This window comes from Dendropsophus ebraccatus, chromosome 4, assembly GCF_027789765.1.
Source record: "Dendropsophus ebraccatus isolate aDenEbr1 chromosome 4, aDenEbr1.pat, whole genome shotgun sequence".
NCBI classification, from domain to species: domain Eukaryota; kingdom Metazoa; phylum Chordata; class Amphibia; order Anura; family Hylidae; genus Dendropsophus; species Dendropsophus ebraccatus.
In genome coordinates this window covers 26,059,750-26,078,002 of record NC_091457.1, presented here as the reverse complement: position 1 = coordinate 26,078,002, position 18,253 = coordinate 26,059,750, and the positions used below count along the sequence as shown (strand labels likewise).

The window sequence follows — 18,253 nt, the reverse complement described above, 5'->3', positions numbered from 1 at the left end:
TTAAGTAGAAAAAAAACAAACTACTGACCTTTTCCATAAAAATACTTTCGGTAATATAGTGCACCCAGGTCTTGATATTCCACAAAATAGCTGCTGTCTCTTATCCTCTCTCGAGCTTCCTCTAACACTGATACGGAGGCATTGGGCCCGCGAACTGGAAAACTGATAAGCGGAGCGTGGACAGATGAAACGGTACAAAAATCCCATCCTTGATCTTTTTGGCCTTCCGCTTCTTCTCCGCCTACCTCATTGCGGAAATATGGGCAGCTGAGCAGGAGCTCATTGTCTTTTCCATCACCGGGGTCACCGGGGTCTTCTGGGGACGACAGGGACTTTCTTGGAGAATTATTAGTCCTGACCTGAGAGGCAGCAGACGCCCCACTTCTTACGTTTTTTCTAACTTCCGATTCTCTCCTTCGAAACGGATCAAACAGAATACTCTGGATGTCATGATGAGCAAAACTCTTTGGTCGAGGGGCTACGGGATCCCCTTCGGGAGGTCTCTCTTTTACTTCATGGGCCGGTGGCCCTTGGCTGTTTCCAGCCAGCCCAAGCAGTATGAACGGATCCTTAAAGCGTGGGGCAGATGGGCTTCCAGATCCTTTATCCCGAGGATCAAACTCTGACTCTGAAAGGGAACGTCCCCCACCGTTGTGCCTGCTGTTCCCGGTAGCTATCACTGACTTGGATTCCCGAGGACTCTTGTGGGGGGAAGAACGAGATGGAGCTTGGCGGAACTTACGTACAAAGAGGTCATCGGACTGCATCTCATGAGGAGAAACTCATTTATGATATTGAAAAGTTTCCAAGGAAGGTTTTCAATAGTTTTTTCCACCCGTCTTCTTTTTGTGCTTTTTTTTTTTTAAACTTAGGTTTCTTGGCATGTGCTATGTTTTATTATAAATCGTTAAATTGATTTTTTTATGATTGTACTCTTCTTGCGTGTAACAGCTTGATTGTTGCTTCTCATTATGTGTCTACAGGAGGCCTATATACCTTATATGCTGATATACTATTTGTCTTGGTCCTGCTTCTATCTCTTATTTTCACATGTTGTAGCGGCCTTTACTTTGTTTTCTATTGTACTTGGTTCCTCTTACTGCTTTCTTATGTTGGACACTTTCTTTTTTCATCCTCTTTTTTTTTGTACTTTTATTGTATGTGACCACTCCGATGTGCTTTATTGTCTAAATACTAAAGATGGCAGCCAACAGTATATCTTTTCCTCCATCTAGTTAAAGCTTTGTTCTGACCTATCAGAAGAAAGAAGAAAACAACAGACTACAGTTAGTGGCTAAAGTCTATTTCATTTTACACAAAGATATATATATTTTTTTTTTTACAGAAATTTACACATTAATGGTGCGTTCACACCTACAGGATCTGCAGCTGATTTTCTGTAGCAGATTTCATTTAAATAACTGAACACAGCATCAAATCTGCTGCAGATCTGCTGCAGATCCTGTAGGTGTGAACGCACCCTAAAGAGATTTTTTGGGTAAAACTTATTGATGACTGATCTTCAGATGTTCTCATCCATATCAAATCAATGGGGTGCTGACACATGACACCCTTACTGATCAGCTTACTTACACGATATTGATGACATCTCCTTAGGATAGAGCATCAATAAATTTTGCCTAGAATATCCCTTTAAAATACATAAAAGAACTTAAACAAGATATATCAATATATGGAGCTATTTGTTTTAGGCTCTGGCAAGCGGCTGATTAGTCATGGTGCCAGAGCAATGGGGTGCTGCCACCTCGTACCCCTACTGATCAGCCTATGGTTGTCTAAAAATACAGCTTAATATCTCTGTATATTAAATCAATTTTTAGAGTAAAGTACGCCAAAAGCACTGCTATCTAATCTCCTTTCAGTTCGATGTGTGAAGATGACATTCAATCTGCACAGCACAGCCGAAAAGTGATCGGTACAGGACGTGTCAGCTGCCCTGTTCTACACACTCTAGTGGTCAGTGTGAAAACTGCACAAACAGACATGAAGTACATGCTTCCCTATTAGTAATCAATGCTGCCTACAGGGTTATGGCTGCTCCTCAACAAATCCAGCCAATAGAAGCCAATGATAATTTATTTATCTATTGCTTATAGAGCACCAACATATACCGAGGAGCTGTAAAAAGATAGTCATCATTAATATCAGTTCCTGTGCCCACAACTCTAAATTCCCTATCTGAAACACACTGACAGACATGGGCCTATTGTATAGATGGCTTATTACCATATCAGGCTATGTTCACACCATCAAAATGACAGCTGTTTTTATTGGATGGCCTTCAATTAATGGCAAAAAACAGATGTTACTTTAAACCAATGGACTTTTTTTTCCCCCTTTTTTAGATTCTGAAGGTTTATTTTTATTTTAATACAAAGTCATAAAAAAGGACATCATGCATTGTCCAGCCAATTCCAGTATAATCTACCCCAAAGCAAATTATTTCCCCATCCAATACTGGGAGATTAAAACTTTGGCCAATGAGCACACCCTATTCAACAAAGTGCCTGTACTTCCGTCATTTGGGAACTCACTCAGGGTCAACCAATGGCTGTCAATATACGAATAACGGACATTATTCACAGTTTAATGACAGCCATCCAACAAAAAACGGACGTCATTTTGGCGGTGTGTGAACATAGCCTAAGAGTGTTGATTTGCTGCAGGTGGGTTTCAGGTTCTGACTCAGATCTGCATGTATGAACATACCGTCTGTATACATTATACATGAGAGGAAGCCCATGCAAGAAGGGGGGGAGACATACAAACTCTATGCAAATCTTGTTCTTGGCTACATTTGCACCAATCCTGTGAATTTACAATCCATCTTTTTTCACCCATTTTTGTTCAATCATATATGAATCAATATGCAGGTTATATACTTATACCAAAGTGACAACAAGTGACAAAGCTGCTCTCTTCTTTAAATAATAGCCTTGTGGAAATTAAGACAATTCTGTAGATTTCATTGTTAAAGATGGCGCCGATGTCAAGTTAGTATGCAAAAGAGGAACCTGTCCCTGGCGAATAATAGCCTAGTCTTTATTACTCCCCTCTTTGTTCTGGCTTCTTGCTGCTTTATAATCTTGTGTAGTAACACTTATAATAAACGGGTTCTTCCTTTACAATGTGTCAGAGTAGTCCCTCATTATATATATATATATATATATATATATATATATATATATATATAAAAAATTATTTGGAGCAGACACACTACAGTCTAGTACAGATTGAATACCATTAACAACACTTCCATGAGGCAAGATGAATATATTGCCTCAGGCTGCACCCTGATCTCTTTAATTTCCCAACCCCTTTGGGGTAACAGGCAATAATTCATTGAAAAAAGGCCCCTGACCTCTCCTGACCTTTTTGTAGGGTTTAGTAAACCCTTAGGCTATGTTCACACAACGTATATTTTTATAAATATTATTATGAAAATATACGTTACCTTGCTGTCTATGGGATCCCGGCCGGAGTGTATACACATAGTATATGCTCCAGCCGGGATCCCTAGCGGCGCCGCAAACAACTGACATGTCATATATTGAATAGCGGCTGCAGAAAACCTTGTCAGTGCACACTATGGAGAGAGCGGCTCTGGCCACATGCTCCATAGTGTGCTGTGGGGAGTTCTGATGCGGGCGTGCACGGATGCCCCCGCATCAGAACTCTACGGCGCTAAGGATCATCCGGCCGGTAGTGATCTTTTCTGAGGCCGGCCGTTTCGGAACGGCCGGTCTCATACGCAGTCTGAACATGGCCTTATTCTGTATTTCTCAGATAACAATTCTGGAACATCTTTCTTAGTTCTGTGTGGTACAATTCCTCTATTATTCCTAGGCATGTATTACTAAATAGCCAACTGGGTGTTACCAATTGGGGGTGTAGCAGTACACTGTCTGGCACTGTCAGCTCTGATTGGATAGTCTCCAACACAGTCTAGGGACACTCCCCCAACGGGTAACACCCAGTTGGCTAAAGTTTTAGTAAGAATAACAAAGGAACGGCACAACACAAAGCTATAAGAAAGGATGTTCCAGAATTGTTATTTTATGGGAAATACAAGTACAGACAGATCAGGAGGGACCGCAGATTTTCTTTAACAATAAACGCCCCCTCGCTCGAGACACTGCTGCTTGCACTTTCTTGCAGGCGCAGAACATAGCAAAGCCTGAGAAAAATACACCAAATTCTAATGAATCTGTAAATTATTTTCCTGTCATGGAAGAAATATGAAGCAATTGTGGTTATAAAAAAGAGAACAAAAACTTCTTGTTTATAATGGCCAACCAGCAGAACATATAGGATCATTGCTTAGTCAGCAATTCCATCATATATTGTATAATATAAATATTATATATATATATATATATATATATATATATATATATATATATATATATATTGTTATTAATGAGATCTCTCCCCTTAGGCTGAGAACGGTTCAGTGATATAATAGTGCAGCCCTGCAGGAGTATTATCAGGACTCTCTAACTGCGGTAACAGAATATCTGAGAATTTAAAGGAATTATCTTCTGAAACAACCCCTGTCTGTATGACATATTAAGGCATATGGATATTATAAAGGAGGTATCCTGCTATGAGCAAGGACAAAGAGCTGCTCTGTATGTGTTCATCTGAATGGCTGCCACGTATTACTGTATTTCCTATGTTACAGCCACTGTAGGACATGTGCCCTGAGGGTCACAGCTTTTGCTAGGTCTTTTGGGGACAGACATAAGGTGATGTGCAGATTTGGAGGGGGATCTGTGGTGAGTCCAAAAAAAATATATGAGTTTCCTATATGATTGTATAGCGTTAGGTACAGCTGCGTATTTAGTTTCTTGCTACAGCCTCCCATTCCTGGCATGTAAGGTTTTACTATTTGGCTGACTGTCTGTACTTTTTACTTAATAGTCAGATGGGAGGGAAAGGAAAGGGTAGGGCCACACTGTATTTCTGCAGTCCGTTTAAGGGCCAGTTCACACTGAGTAAAACTGTCGGAATTCCGCGGCGGAACTCTCCGCCATGGAATCCCGCCGGCCTCTGTGTCATACAGGCAGTCTATGGGAGGGCTTGCGGGCCTCCTCTCTCCGCTCCAAGAGAGAGACGGCGCGCGAGCCCTCCCATACACTGCCTATATGACACGGAGGCTTAAATCCGTGTGAACTGGCCCTAAAGAAGAAGCCCGGTGGATTATGAAATCCTGCAGCCGACAGGGGGGGAAATTGATTAGTACTGACTTACCCCTCCCTGTGCTGGACCGATTGCAGGACCCCCGCCGGAAGGCATTTTCCACAGTTGTGATGACGTCACGACTCAGGGAAAAAAGACCTGTCCCGGGTCGTGATCTGTCAACTCCGGAGATCCCGGAGCCTGGCGGGGGACCTGCAGCCAGTCCTGCCGCTCACCGCGGGCACGAGGAGAGGTAAAGTAATACTTGCAACCAATTTCCCCCCTACCCCTGCCTGTTGCTGGATTTTATATAATCCACCAGACCTCTCCTTTAATGTATCCGTTTAATGGGGGGAAAAATGGATGCAAAAACGGATGCAATTGTGATCAAAGAAAGAAAATGACTAAATCTTGGGCTCAAGGGGGGAGCAAGAAAGTAAAAACACTGTTAAGAAATGTTATAGGCGAGAAAATGTTATAAAAAAGAAAAAAAAAATCTTGGACTGACCACAGGTTCTCTTTACGCAATATGTTGTATTACATCACCGCAGACTGTGGTAGCCACGGTTCTCACTTTTTGACGCCTTTTTAATCTGATCTAAAATCTGGTGACAAATTGACATCAGTTTTCACCTAAAAGTGATCAGAAATGAACAGATTTGTTGATGATTTATAAGATATAATAATGCAACATTGCAAAAAACACAAATAAGAGCCCAGTCTGAATACAGCAATAAGGCTGGGTTCACATGAAGGATAAAAATGTGACGCATTTTAGAGACATTTCACCATTTTTCTCATGAATCTGAAAAGGGCACGTGATCTTAATAAAAGAGTCATGGCGTAATATGTGATAGCGGGTGCCATATATGTGCCAAAACTCTGCTGCATACTCCTGGTGCATTATCCTGGTGAGCTATCATACAGTCTAAGCCACAGGAATAAGTCTGGCACATTGGTAGGCCATGTTGACATGGCGTAAGACACAGGCTGTTCCATGACCCGGCCGGGTAACCCATCTGCCGGTGTCAGAGAAGATCATCCCGCGAGTGCTGCAGTATTGGCCGGATGATCTTCACTGCCACTGAATTCAGATGCGGGCGCATCAGTGTGCGCCAGCATCTGAATTCCCCACTGCACACAATGGAACGCGAGAGTCAGATCCCATCTGTTCAAAACTTTTGACCTTCCTCTATGACATTGCCAAAAGTTTTTTTATAAAGTGACAGTGCCTATTTAAACTGTCTAGTCTACGTTTCTGTTGATGAACATACAAGCAGGTGGGTCTACCCTAGAATGATATAGAAATGATAATGCAGAAAATTCCATGTATAGAAGTATGTTCATGACATTTAAATTGCAATGACATTTCCTTCCATTTTCTGTTAAACATTACAACATTTCAAAAAGACAAAAACAATGAGGAAACACGCCTTGAATTAAGCCCAATACTATCTGTACTTATCTGTAGATATAATTCCCAATGCAGTCAGGTTGGGAATCTATTTTCCGACACCAACCCTTTATACAACACCAGTCTGTAGATTTCGACCTTCTTCAGAATAAGCTAATGATTCGAAAATTCTAAAAGTTTGCAGATAAGTTTGTTTTATCTATCCTATTGTAATAGTGTGACCTAAAGTCATTGCTTACAGAAATCCATTAGAATAGACACTGCACGGAAAGACCTTGATGTCACCTTAGAGACGGGAGGCTATGAGTCAAATGCTCCGAAATTGCAAAATAGGAAAAAAAAAAATCAGAAATAATATTTACCGTTAATGTGCAATGAATCTGCAGAGATAACATCAGGTGTCACACCAGGCAAGGAAAGCAAGTAACACAAGCAGTCTTGTATTTAAGACGCTAAGGCGAATGAGTGCATGCGACAGAGAAAACACCAAAACCTTGTGGTTCATGAGCGCCGGAGGGGAACTGAAAGTTTAGAGACAATTTAACGAGGAAGCAAAATAATGAAACCTACGTAAATAGAGTCCTAAAACTAAGCTGAAGTATAATGTGACGGTGGCAGTATAGCCGTCACCTTTAGCCCTGGTTTACTGCAGTACATGCTATCATTAATAAAGTGCTGGTACTAGACATGACTAGTTGATCCTCGACCCTGATGCAAAATCTGCAACTTGGTCCATCATCTACTACGTGCCATTTATAATACTGATGTCTATTTGTGTGGCTGAGGGGCCTTTGGCCTACCACTCCAAAACCCCTATACTTACTCCCCTGGTCTAAGTAAATGTAAGGACTAGAGATGAGTGAACCGGGTTCGGGTTCGAGTCCATCTGAACCCGAACGTTCAGCATTTGATTAGCTGGGGCTGCTGAACTTGGATAAAGCTCTAAGGTTGTCTGGAAAACATGGATACAGCCTATGACTATATCCATGTTTTCCACATAGCCTTAGGGCTTTATCCAAGTTCAGCAGCCCCCGCTAATCAAATGCCGAACGATTGGGTTCGGATCGACTCGAGCATGCTCGAGGTTCGCTGATCTCTAGTAAGGACGCTTAGAGTCCAATGCCCTTTTACATAGGCCGATTATCGGCAAAGAGTGTTCCTAGAAACGCTCATATGTTTGATAATCAGCCCATGTACACGCACCAGCGATCAGCCAATGAGGGAAAATACTGACCTTCTCATCAGCCGATTGGATCTTTTGATGGGCGGTAAAATTTATCATTATCAGACACATATCTCTCTATGTAAACAGAACACGTGTTAATGGCCAGCTGTTGATTGCAAGAAGACTGGGAGAAGGCCGGAGCCTTTTAGTGGCTCTGCGGCTATCCACCCACCATAGTTAAAATCATAGTTAAAGGAGAAGTCCATTGAAAATTGTTATTAAAGTATTGTATTGCCCCCCAAAAGTTATACAAATCACCAATATACACTAATTACAGGAAATGCTAATAAAGTGCTTTATTCCCTGCACTTACTACTGCATCAAGGCTTCACTTCCTGGATAACATGGTGATGTCACTTCCTGGATAACATGGTGATGTCACGACCCGACTCCCAGAGCTGTGCGGGCTGTGTCTGCTGGAGAGGATGATGGTAGAGGGATGCTCAGTGTCACTCCAGTGCCCTGTGTCCCTCTGCCATCATTTTCTATTTTTTTCCAAAATAGAAAATACAAACGCTGCCCCCCCCCCCCCCCCACACACACACACATACCTCCCTTGTTCATATATACTTATCCTGGTTATCCAGGATTAACTAAAGGACAGATACTTTCTTGCAAAAACAGCGGCACTCCTGTCTTCAGGTTGTGTGATATTACAATTCAGCTCATTCACTTCAATGGAACTCAGTTGCAAAGCCCCATACCCAAACCAAGGGCAAGAGTGGCCATGTTTTTTTTTAAGCTTTAAAGGAGAAGTCCAGCCATAAAAACCTTTGTCAGGAGGAAGGGGTAAAATTGACCATAATCGATGTTTCTCCCTTTTCCCGTGATGCGCCGCCTGACCAAAATCAGGACCCCCATCTGAAAAGCATTTTCATGACGTCATCACAACTCGGGGGAAAATGCCGACCCGACAGATGGACAGCCCACTAAGCAGATCAGTCACTGGAGTGTCCCGTCCCAGTCCCTGACTGGCTGAGCTGGCTGTCCATCAGCCGGGTTATGACATCAGCAGAGAAGAAGATCCTAGAGGCCGGCGGGGGTCCTGGAGCGGCAATCAGGCGCTAGACTGGCACAGGAACGGGTGAGCAGTGGTGGTTATTATATTCCCCCCATCCCTGTTTTTTCCAAAAAGTGCAGCAGCCTCGGACCTCCCCTTTAAAGAAAACCCCTTAAAATGTCCCTCTGTTAGTTATAAAATAGTTATAAATATTTAGCTGTAAAACATGTAAAACCGCCGACAGGGAGCGCCACAGTATCACTTGCGGAACGGTTGCATAAAACGTTTCGGAATCAAGGCTCTTGCACAGGAATTCTTCTAAAGTCTTTCTTCAGATTCTTAATGTCACGAAAATATTTTTAAGAGAATCGCCACAACTTTCTCACGACGCCCAATTTCATTTGTCCAGTGTGACCTATTCACCGCGAGGTGGAGTCTGCTATCCTGTCTAGTATACAGTTCTCTTCTCTTACTTTCATATTCCATTCCCTGTCCCAGCTAAACTAGTTTATGGTTCATAAAGAGGAAGTTCTGTAAAACTTCATATATGCAAAGTAGTGTACAAAGCTGGAACATACAAATCATCTTACAAGAGGCGGCGATGTACCAGGCCTACAGCGCCTTGATAGTGCCCACTGCTTCCCTTCACAGAGTGATTCATAGGAGCACATAGAGGTGTATTATACAGTTCATAACCCTCTCAATACACAAATGACTACTCCGTTATCTATAAATAATATACACAATGCAATAAAGGCAATAAATATACATACTATACTATATATTATACTATACAGTGGTACCTTGGTTTAAGAGTAACTTGGTTCAGGAGCTCACAGCTTGGCGTTTTGGTTCAGGAGCTCACAGTTTTTTAAAATTGTGACTTGGTTTAAGAGCATTGCTTTGGTTTAAGAGCTCCCTGTACTGGATGGGAGGGGGAGTGAGGAAGGGGCATGATCCGTGGAGAGGGTGGATACAGCCTAAGGACCGCCTAGAAAACTGGGATACAGCCTATGGCTGTGGCTGTATCCCAGTTTTCCAGGCAGTCCTCAAGGTTGTATCCACCCTATCCACGGAGCGGGAATCAGAAGCCGATAGTTCAGGTTCATATGAACCCGAACCTCAGCCGGTTCACTCATCCCTACTTCTAACAGATACACAGCGATAAGGGACATAAACTAAAGCTACTGAACAAACAGAAAACCTCATCCGGAGCAAAGTGTGACCAATGGTGGAGAGTACATCAGAGACATTCTGATTCCCAGGACAGGGCGCCATTCTTTTCTATACGCAGTACTGAAATAGTTCACATACATTCGCAGCCTGATGAACTGTGTGTTTTGTTGCCGCATTCAGCTGTGCAATGCGTATCCTGCGTGCAAAATCCATACACATGCTGGTGGAAAGTCGGGAGAGACCTATACTTTCAGATAGACCATGACGTTGTCATAGGATTTTTATTACATTTTTGGTTTCCATTGGTTTTGTACTTCTGTATTTACACAAATGCTTTTGGCCTCATAATCTAGAGAAATTTGTTTGATGTACATGGCGACTTATAACCACAAGCCGCTAACATCATTGACTTCCATACACCACGCCGCCACATACCCTGCACCTAATCCATCACGCTGAGGGAAGCATCTTCTCTGCATGTGCTGTTTTTGCCTTGTTATTGATACTTCATTACTTTTTAGTAAAAGCGGCCATTATTAATGATAACAAGGCCGGTGAATTCACTCGGTAAGAGATAATGCAGGTTCATGAATGATTCATAGCAGACAATGGCTGCCTTCAGAGAGAGGAGGCTACGTGCCACGTGTCTACCAGTCCACGCTTTATGTTTATTTTGATTAATTGCCAATGAAATCTGCTGGAGGTCGTGAATGCAACAATCCAATGTTCTCTATAGATCAATACAGTCAGAGGAAAGCAACAGTACAATGTTCTCTATAGATTAATACATTTAGTACAATGTTCCGTATCATCTGTTCTCTATAGATCAATACATTCTGAATTGGTTTGCAACTCAGCCAAAAAACATATAAACAATCTAAGTTAGTAACAGATATAAAGAGCTGAAAGGGAATTATCTGCTATCCACTATTTTTAGGTGCTATATTGTTTTCAAAGGTTAAATAACACACTTGGGGAGGGAGGAATCCTCTATCCGAGTATCATATCGGCAGTTCTGTGTTGACTTCAGAAGAGAAGGATTTAGGGGTAGTGTTTTCTGACAGCCTTAAAAATGAGTCACTAGTGCAACCAGGTGGTAGGGAAAGCAAATCGCATGCTGGGGTTTATAATGGTATGCTGGGCTGTATAGCTAGAGGTATAACCAGTAGGATTAGGGAGATTGTGGTACCGCTGTATAGAGCTCTAGTGACATCACATCTGTATACTGTGTCCAGTTCTGGAGACCTCACCTACAAAACGATATTGATCAAATAGAACGGGTCCAAAGACAGGCCACAAAATTGGTGGAGGGTGTGAGGTATAAAATATATCAGGAAAGACTTAAGGATTTGAATCTGTATAGTCTGGAGGAAAGAAGGGAAAGGGGGGACATGATCGAGACCTTAAAATATGTTAAAGGACTAAATAAGGTTCAGGGGGGAAGTTTTTCTAAAAAAAAAAAAAAACAACAACAACTCAAGAATGAGGAAAGAGGACACAGTGAGAAGTTAGTTAGGGAAAAGATCAGAAGCAACATGAGAAAATATTACTTTACTGAAAGAGTAGTAGATGCTTGGAACAAACTTCCAGCAGATGTGGTTGGTAAATCTACAATAACAGAATGTAAACCTGCCTGGGATAAACATACATCTATCCTAAGATTAAAAGAAGGGAAATACTAATAGGGCAGACTAGATGGACCCAGTGGTCTTTTTCTGCCGACAATCAATATGTAAAGCCCCACATGGCAATATACCAGTGCATGCCCCCAGACATTATAATAAGCTACCGCGACGCCCTCCGTTTTAAATACAATTGTCTCATATGACTTGGGTTCTTCCATCTGCTCGTGGTCGTCTTCATCCAATCAAAACAATTCTCTTCCTTGCCAAGTAACAACTTTCTCTCAGGAGAACATGATCATAATGTTGCTATTGTTCACTATTCAATACCCCAAATTAGCACATATTCGGGAGTAGGGGGCGATGCGGAGAGCAGTCCGGACAATAAGGAAGCAATGCACAGAACATTACTTTATCTTATGAGAAAAGTTAAGTTCACAAAAAGATTCTGTGGCTAAAATAAATCTCCTCATATAATACAACTATGAACTGAGTGTTACTCTATGTGGTTTCCCTCCTTTTTCTATTGCTGGATAACCTTTTTTGATTCAACAACAAGACCTACGACATTTGGGGCCTGGACAGTTTCAACACACCGCTTGTTGACCCAGCGAGCATGCCTGTATCCTAAACATTTATCCTCAGACAGCTGCTGGCCAACCACAACACAGAGGAGGGGATTCTCTATAGCACACCCTCAGAAACAGCAGCAGCATGGAGAACATTATAGAGCAGTATTGCGCAATGTAAACTAAGCTCTATGGTGATATCTAACAAGCAATGTAAACTCTTGTAGTATGTCTGCAGTCACTCTCCTCTCTCCCTTGCTTGTTAATAAACATCTATGGGCAACATATAACCTGATGCCTCTTACAATGTTTTTGTATAGTAAATGGTAAGTTCAGATGGGATGAGCAGGAATGAAGCGAAAACACCATTTTTTCTCGGATAAGGTATAATAATAACTTTTCTTATATTAACTAAAGATTTATGCAAACTATGTTGAAACCATGGTCTATTTAAAGTTACTCTGTACCCACAATCTGACCTCCCCAAACCACTTGTACCATCAGATAGCTGCTTTTAATCCAAGATCTGTCCCGGGGTCCCTTAGGCAGGGGCAGTTATTGTCCTAAAAAACAACTTTTAAACTTGCAGCCCTGTGCCAAACGGGAGTATCTGTGCCCTAACTTTGCACCACTCCTCTGTCCCTCCTCCCCACCCTCTTCATCATTAGGAATGCCAGTGGAACATTTTCTCCATGCTGAAAATTGCACAGGTGCTTAACGATCAAGCCCGTGTGCCGGGCTTCCACAAGTGGGGAATAGGAGGCAATCTGCCTGCAGCATTCCTAAAGATGGAGAGGGCGGGGAGGAGGGACGGAGGGGCGGTGCAAAGTTAGGGCACAGATACTCCCGTTTGGCACGGGGCTGCAAGTTTAAAAGTTGTTTTTTAGGACAATAACTGCATCACCTGCCGAACGGACCACAGGACAGATCTTGGATTAAAAGCAGCTATCCGAAGGTACCAGCAGTTTGGGGGTCAGATTGTGGGTACAGAGTCACTTTAAAGTACCCTTTCCCAAAGTGGGCAATACTGCCCCCTGGGGGGAATTGGACTGGTTCAAAAGGGGGGTTGTAGCCTGTAGTTCAGTTGGGAAGGGGGGTTAAATATAATTAAGGAAATGGTGGAAGCATAAAGAATGAAAAAAAAAGATAGTAGATTTCCAAAAAAAAAAAAAAAAAAAAAGAATAGGCCAATTTCTTCCCTGCTCCTATTGTTCTGACATGCTAGGCCATGCTTCCTCCCCATTCCTCGTGTCACATACGGTACTTTCCTTAGTTGACTATATAATTGTGCTTATTTTTGTAGACGGACAATAAACAATGAAAGAGGTCAATAAACCAAATTACCGTAACCGGCTGGATTATTAGAGTCCTCAAGGAGGTGAAGGTGTAACTACTGTCATACATACTAATCTGACACAGTAAGGGACTCTGGATACAACAGTGTTAAAACATAGTCATTAAGATAAACCAATTGTACATGGTAGCAAGAGATTTACAGCACAGCCCTTTCGGGTTATTATGTGATTAACTCCTGAGGAGAAGATGGAAGGAGCGTTAAGCGTCACTACTCTCATTCCTCTTTCTACTTCATCAAATAATAAAACAAAAGTCTATTGTGGCCCAAACGCACCAACATTGATTCTCTAATCCTGACTTTATTTAGTAAATTTAGTAAAGTAGTTCTTTATTTTATTTTGTATTTTTTATTTTATTTTTTGTAGTTATTTTCATTTTACAGCTAATACTGAGAAGGTTCCCACTGGTCAATGGATATATTCATAACTGTTGGGCTCTTCAGACAGTCTTAGGCCATGTTCAAACAGCGTATAACCACCGGCCGTTCTGTGACCCAGCCGGTGTTACTGAAGATCATCCCAGCTGCAGTACCGGCCGGATGATCTTCATTTCTGGTAAATTCGTATGCGGGTGCATCCGTGTGCACCCCAATCCCAATTCACCGCTGCACACAATGAAGGGTGCGGGTGGAGCCGCATGCTCCATTGTGTGACCTGATATGTTGGTGCGGCCACTATTCAATGAATAGTGGCCGCACAAAACTGATGTGAGTTAGAATCCTGGCCAGAGCGTATACTGTGTATACGCTCTGGCCGGGATTCCATTCATGCACATACAACGTATGTTTTGCATAAATCACGGCCGTTGTTACAACAACGGCTGTGATTTAAACAAAACATACTTTGTGTGAACATGGCCTCACACTGGGTATACAGTACATATTCAGCATATGTCTGCATCCATAGATAAAAAGAGTGTCCTAGTGGCATTTGTTGGGCCGGAAAACTGTATATCATCATACTTTTTTTTTTTTTGCTGGTTAGAATAGCATAAATGACTATACTATTCTATCCAAAGGCACTGTGCACAAAATCTATACCACACAATAGAATTTCTTTAACAGCGGAAGATAGGGGCAGCCACTGCCACCATACAGACATCTGTCAAGAGATTTACATCAGGAAATCCTACCAATGTATGACTCCAGTGCACAAGGTGAATCCACTCTGTTATGTATGGGGACCTTTTGACCTTCTGTCAGAGACATACCATAGAGGAAATGAAGAAGTAGTATGTTGGCCTGTGGCCAATAGATATCCCCAACCTTTATGGAGCCATTGTATGTAGGGTTACTTTATTTTACCCTTTGCCGAACAGATCCTAACTGTATGCAACTGCTGACTCCAAATATGATTTTGTAGGAACCTTAAACCATTAGTGTCATTTGCAGTATCCTTTAGGGTGCGTTCACACCTACAGGATCCGCAGCAGATTTGATGCTGTGTTCAGTTATTTAAATGAAATCTGCTGCAGATCTGGTAAGTGTGAGCGTACCCTTAAGAAGCCATCAGACAGGTCAAAAGTTAATGATCACACTGGATCTCACTTATGAGTCCTGCTGCGATCCTGGGATACATCCACCAGCCGGCAGAACATCCGACTCATTTGCTTCATGGACTAATGAAGTGAACGTGTTGCCTTTGATTGACAGCCAAGTAGGAATGCGTGCTGCCATGCAGTCCCCATGACTGTATTTCAGGATTGTATCAGGTCTCAGACATAAGGGCCCGATCAATAATGCAAACGAGCGCCGATCTGCTAGATCAGTGCTCATTTACTTATTACATGGCCTAACCATTGTTAGCGATGTCCGTGCAGCCCTTGTCTAGTGTAAAATAATAAAGTTCATAAATACCCGACCATGCTCCCTGATGCCTCTGCTCACCGATGATCGTTATAATCGTTGTCTTTATGGCACAGAGCAATCATGATCTGCCGAATCAGGCCAATTCGGCAGATTATCGCTCCGTGTTATAAGGCCCTAAGACTCCGTGCTATCAGTAACTTTTGAGATGTCTGAGGACATGGCAAAAATTACTGCAATTGACAGTATCCCTTTAAGACTGCATTCCATGGCTCAACCTAAATGAGAGCCGATCTTGTAGATCATCGCTTGTTTACTGAGTCTATTACACAGCTCAGTCATTGCCAGAACAGGGCTGCACTAACAATCGGGCTAGATCATTCGTTTGTCTCTGTAATCTGCTATCGGCTGCACACTGCCTATTAGGCGGGGAGATCGACAGCTGGCAGCCAATCGTTTTTTACCACGTCAGACTGGTCTGTTTTACATGGGGCGATGTCGGCCCCTTTCGACTGATAATTCCCCTGTCTAATGGTCTGTTTACGCGAAGCGATAATTCGCCCAATCGATCGTTTAACGATTTTGAAGCAACCCTTTGTTTTTTATAACGATCAGCGTTTAGACGAATAAATCGTTAGAAAAATTGTTAGAAAAATCGTTATTGCGATCGTTTTAAAGATCGCTTAAGCCCATCTCACACATAAGGTGAATCGTTGAAAGACTGTTTACATGAAGCGATCTGCGAATTCTTAGCGAACGACCAACGACGATTTGAGAACATATCGAAAGATCACCATGAACGATTTCTCGCTCGTCGCTTGATTGTTCGCTGTGTTTACACGAGCCGATTATCGCTCAAATGTGATCGTTATTGCGAAAATTTGAACGATAATCGTTCCGTGTAAACGCACCATAATAGAGTCACGTTAGTCCTCAGCATTATAATTGCTGTAAATGAATGGTCGGGGAATACAAACAATCATTTTATTTGTGTAAATAATTATTCTAAATCCATCAGTCAGGGGTATAATCGAGCACCGTTCACACCTGTAGGGCAGCAGAAGATAATTGTAGGGTAGATGAGGGATAGATAAACGTCTGAAAAACATGTTAATGCTCTTGGTAACACCCTTCCCCACCTCCCCCGCCCCCAGTCTTTTGTGTCTGTACAGCAGCTTATGTATTCAGTTGTGTAGATGGCAGGTTTATTTATATATGAATAATATAAAGTGTATTACCTGCCAGCGTTTAACCTCTCAATGACCAGAAGGTTTTGGACCAAGTGAGTCTGAACAGGTGGCGTTTTAATTTCATAGGTTACCAGTCACTGGGAGTGAGATGTAAGACGCTGCCAGACACCTCTGAACCTCCCTTAGAACAAAAGGATAGGGTGTTGATATTCCACCTATCCAATCAACCAAGATCTGTTAGGGTACTATGAAGTGATTTTTCAACAATGAACGGTAAATGATCTCAAACGACCTCTATGGCGAATGACCTGAAATCGTTCACCCACTTAAACGGAACAATGATCGTTACTTTTAATGGTTTATGCGGTCGTCCTGTCAATGCTACTGTGAACGACATCTTATTACATGCAAACGATTTGCAAATGATCAACGATAGTCACGGTCATTTAATCGTTGTCTGTTATTACACTAAACGATTATCGTTCAAATCCGAACGATCTAACGATTTTTTGAACGATAATCGTCCCGTGTAATACCACCCTTAGGGGAGCCTCATAACACCCTGCACAAATAAGATGGTCATCCAGTCTTGCCAAAATTGTCAGGTTTGGCTGACCTAGGTCTAATGTGTCTGTGTTCTGCTCAGGGCACCCAACTTGCTGTCTGTCAGTAGATATATTCTGTTCTTACACTGAAATGTAGGGTTTTAGAGAAAAAACTTAGTTTAAAATTAAGCTGTGGCACCTGAGAAGTGCCTGGGAGGCGGTCTACCTGTTTGCCCCACCCAACTCAGGTTGAGTGACAGGTCTCTCCAGCTTTTGAGTAATAGCATTCAAATCTGATTGATAATCCTTTTGTATCAAGAGGCTATTTGTCACTAGAGTTGAGCGAACCTAGACCACACTTGGGTTCGCCTGAACCTGAGCGTGCTTCAGTTTTTGTTCATCTCTATTAGTCACCTATGATGCATCCCAACTGTATCTACTAAGGGAGCATTAAAGGGGTACTCCAGACATTTTTTTTTTTTAATATCAACTGGTACCAGAAAGGTATTTAGATACAATTACTTAGATTGTAAATTACTTCTATTTAAAAAATCTCAAGTCTTTTAGTACTTCTAAGCTGCTGTATGTCCTGCAGGAAGTGGTGTATTCTTTCCAGTCTGACACAGTGCTCTCTGCTGCCACCTCTGTCCATGACAGGAAAGGTTATCTAGGGGATTTTCTACTGCTCTGGACAGGTGGCAGCAGAGAGCACTGTGTCACCACTTCCTGCAGGACATACAGCAGCTGATAAGTACTGGAAGACACATAACGTATAACTTTCTGACACCAGTTGATTTGAAAAAAAAAAAGAAAAAGAAAAATTTGCCGGAGTTCCCTTTTAACTCTGGATGAACTGTCTTGAATACTTGTGCAGAGTCTTTTACTATAAAGAAAACAAGTTGTTCTTATATAAGTTCACTGTAGACAGACGGCACAATACAATATATAATAATATAATAATACTGCCTAATTGTGTTATAACAATGGAGAACATCACGTTGGTTTTTTTTTTACTTTTTGTACAAAAATACAAACCGGAGAAGTCACCACCAATCAGGAAGTTTCTCAGCAGTTGCTCAAAAGAGGAAAACATGCAATGAATTTCCTGGTACACAACAGGCAACTCAAAGACGTAAAAAAAACACACACA

General features: G+C 42.0%; 1 protein-coding gene across 5 annotated transcripts in view; it reads right to left on the bottom strand.

The window, feature by feature from the left end:
* SIPA1 (signal-induced proliferation-associated 1) overlaps positions 1 to 18,253 on the bottom strand; it is a 64,990-nt gene that overhangs the window by 29,973 nt on the left and 16,764 nt on the right. For 3 of the 5 annotated variants that reach the window (XM_069965303.1, XM_069965299.1, XM_069965304.1), the window contains exon 2: positions 29 to 1,253. In XM_069965303.1, coding sequence (XP_069821404.1) covers positions 29 to 767 — 739 coding nt within the window. In that variant the 5' untranslated portion in view covers positions 768 to 1,253. Of the gene's footprint in view, positions 1 to 28; positions 1,254 to 5,710; positions 5,775 to 6,978; positions 7,067 to 18,253 lie in introns of those variants that run through there. The other 2 variants (XM_069965301.1, XM_069965302.1) reach the window with 2 other exon arrangements.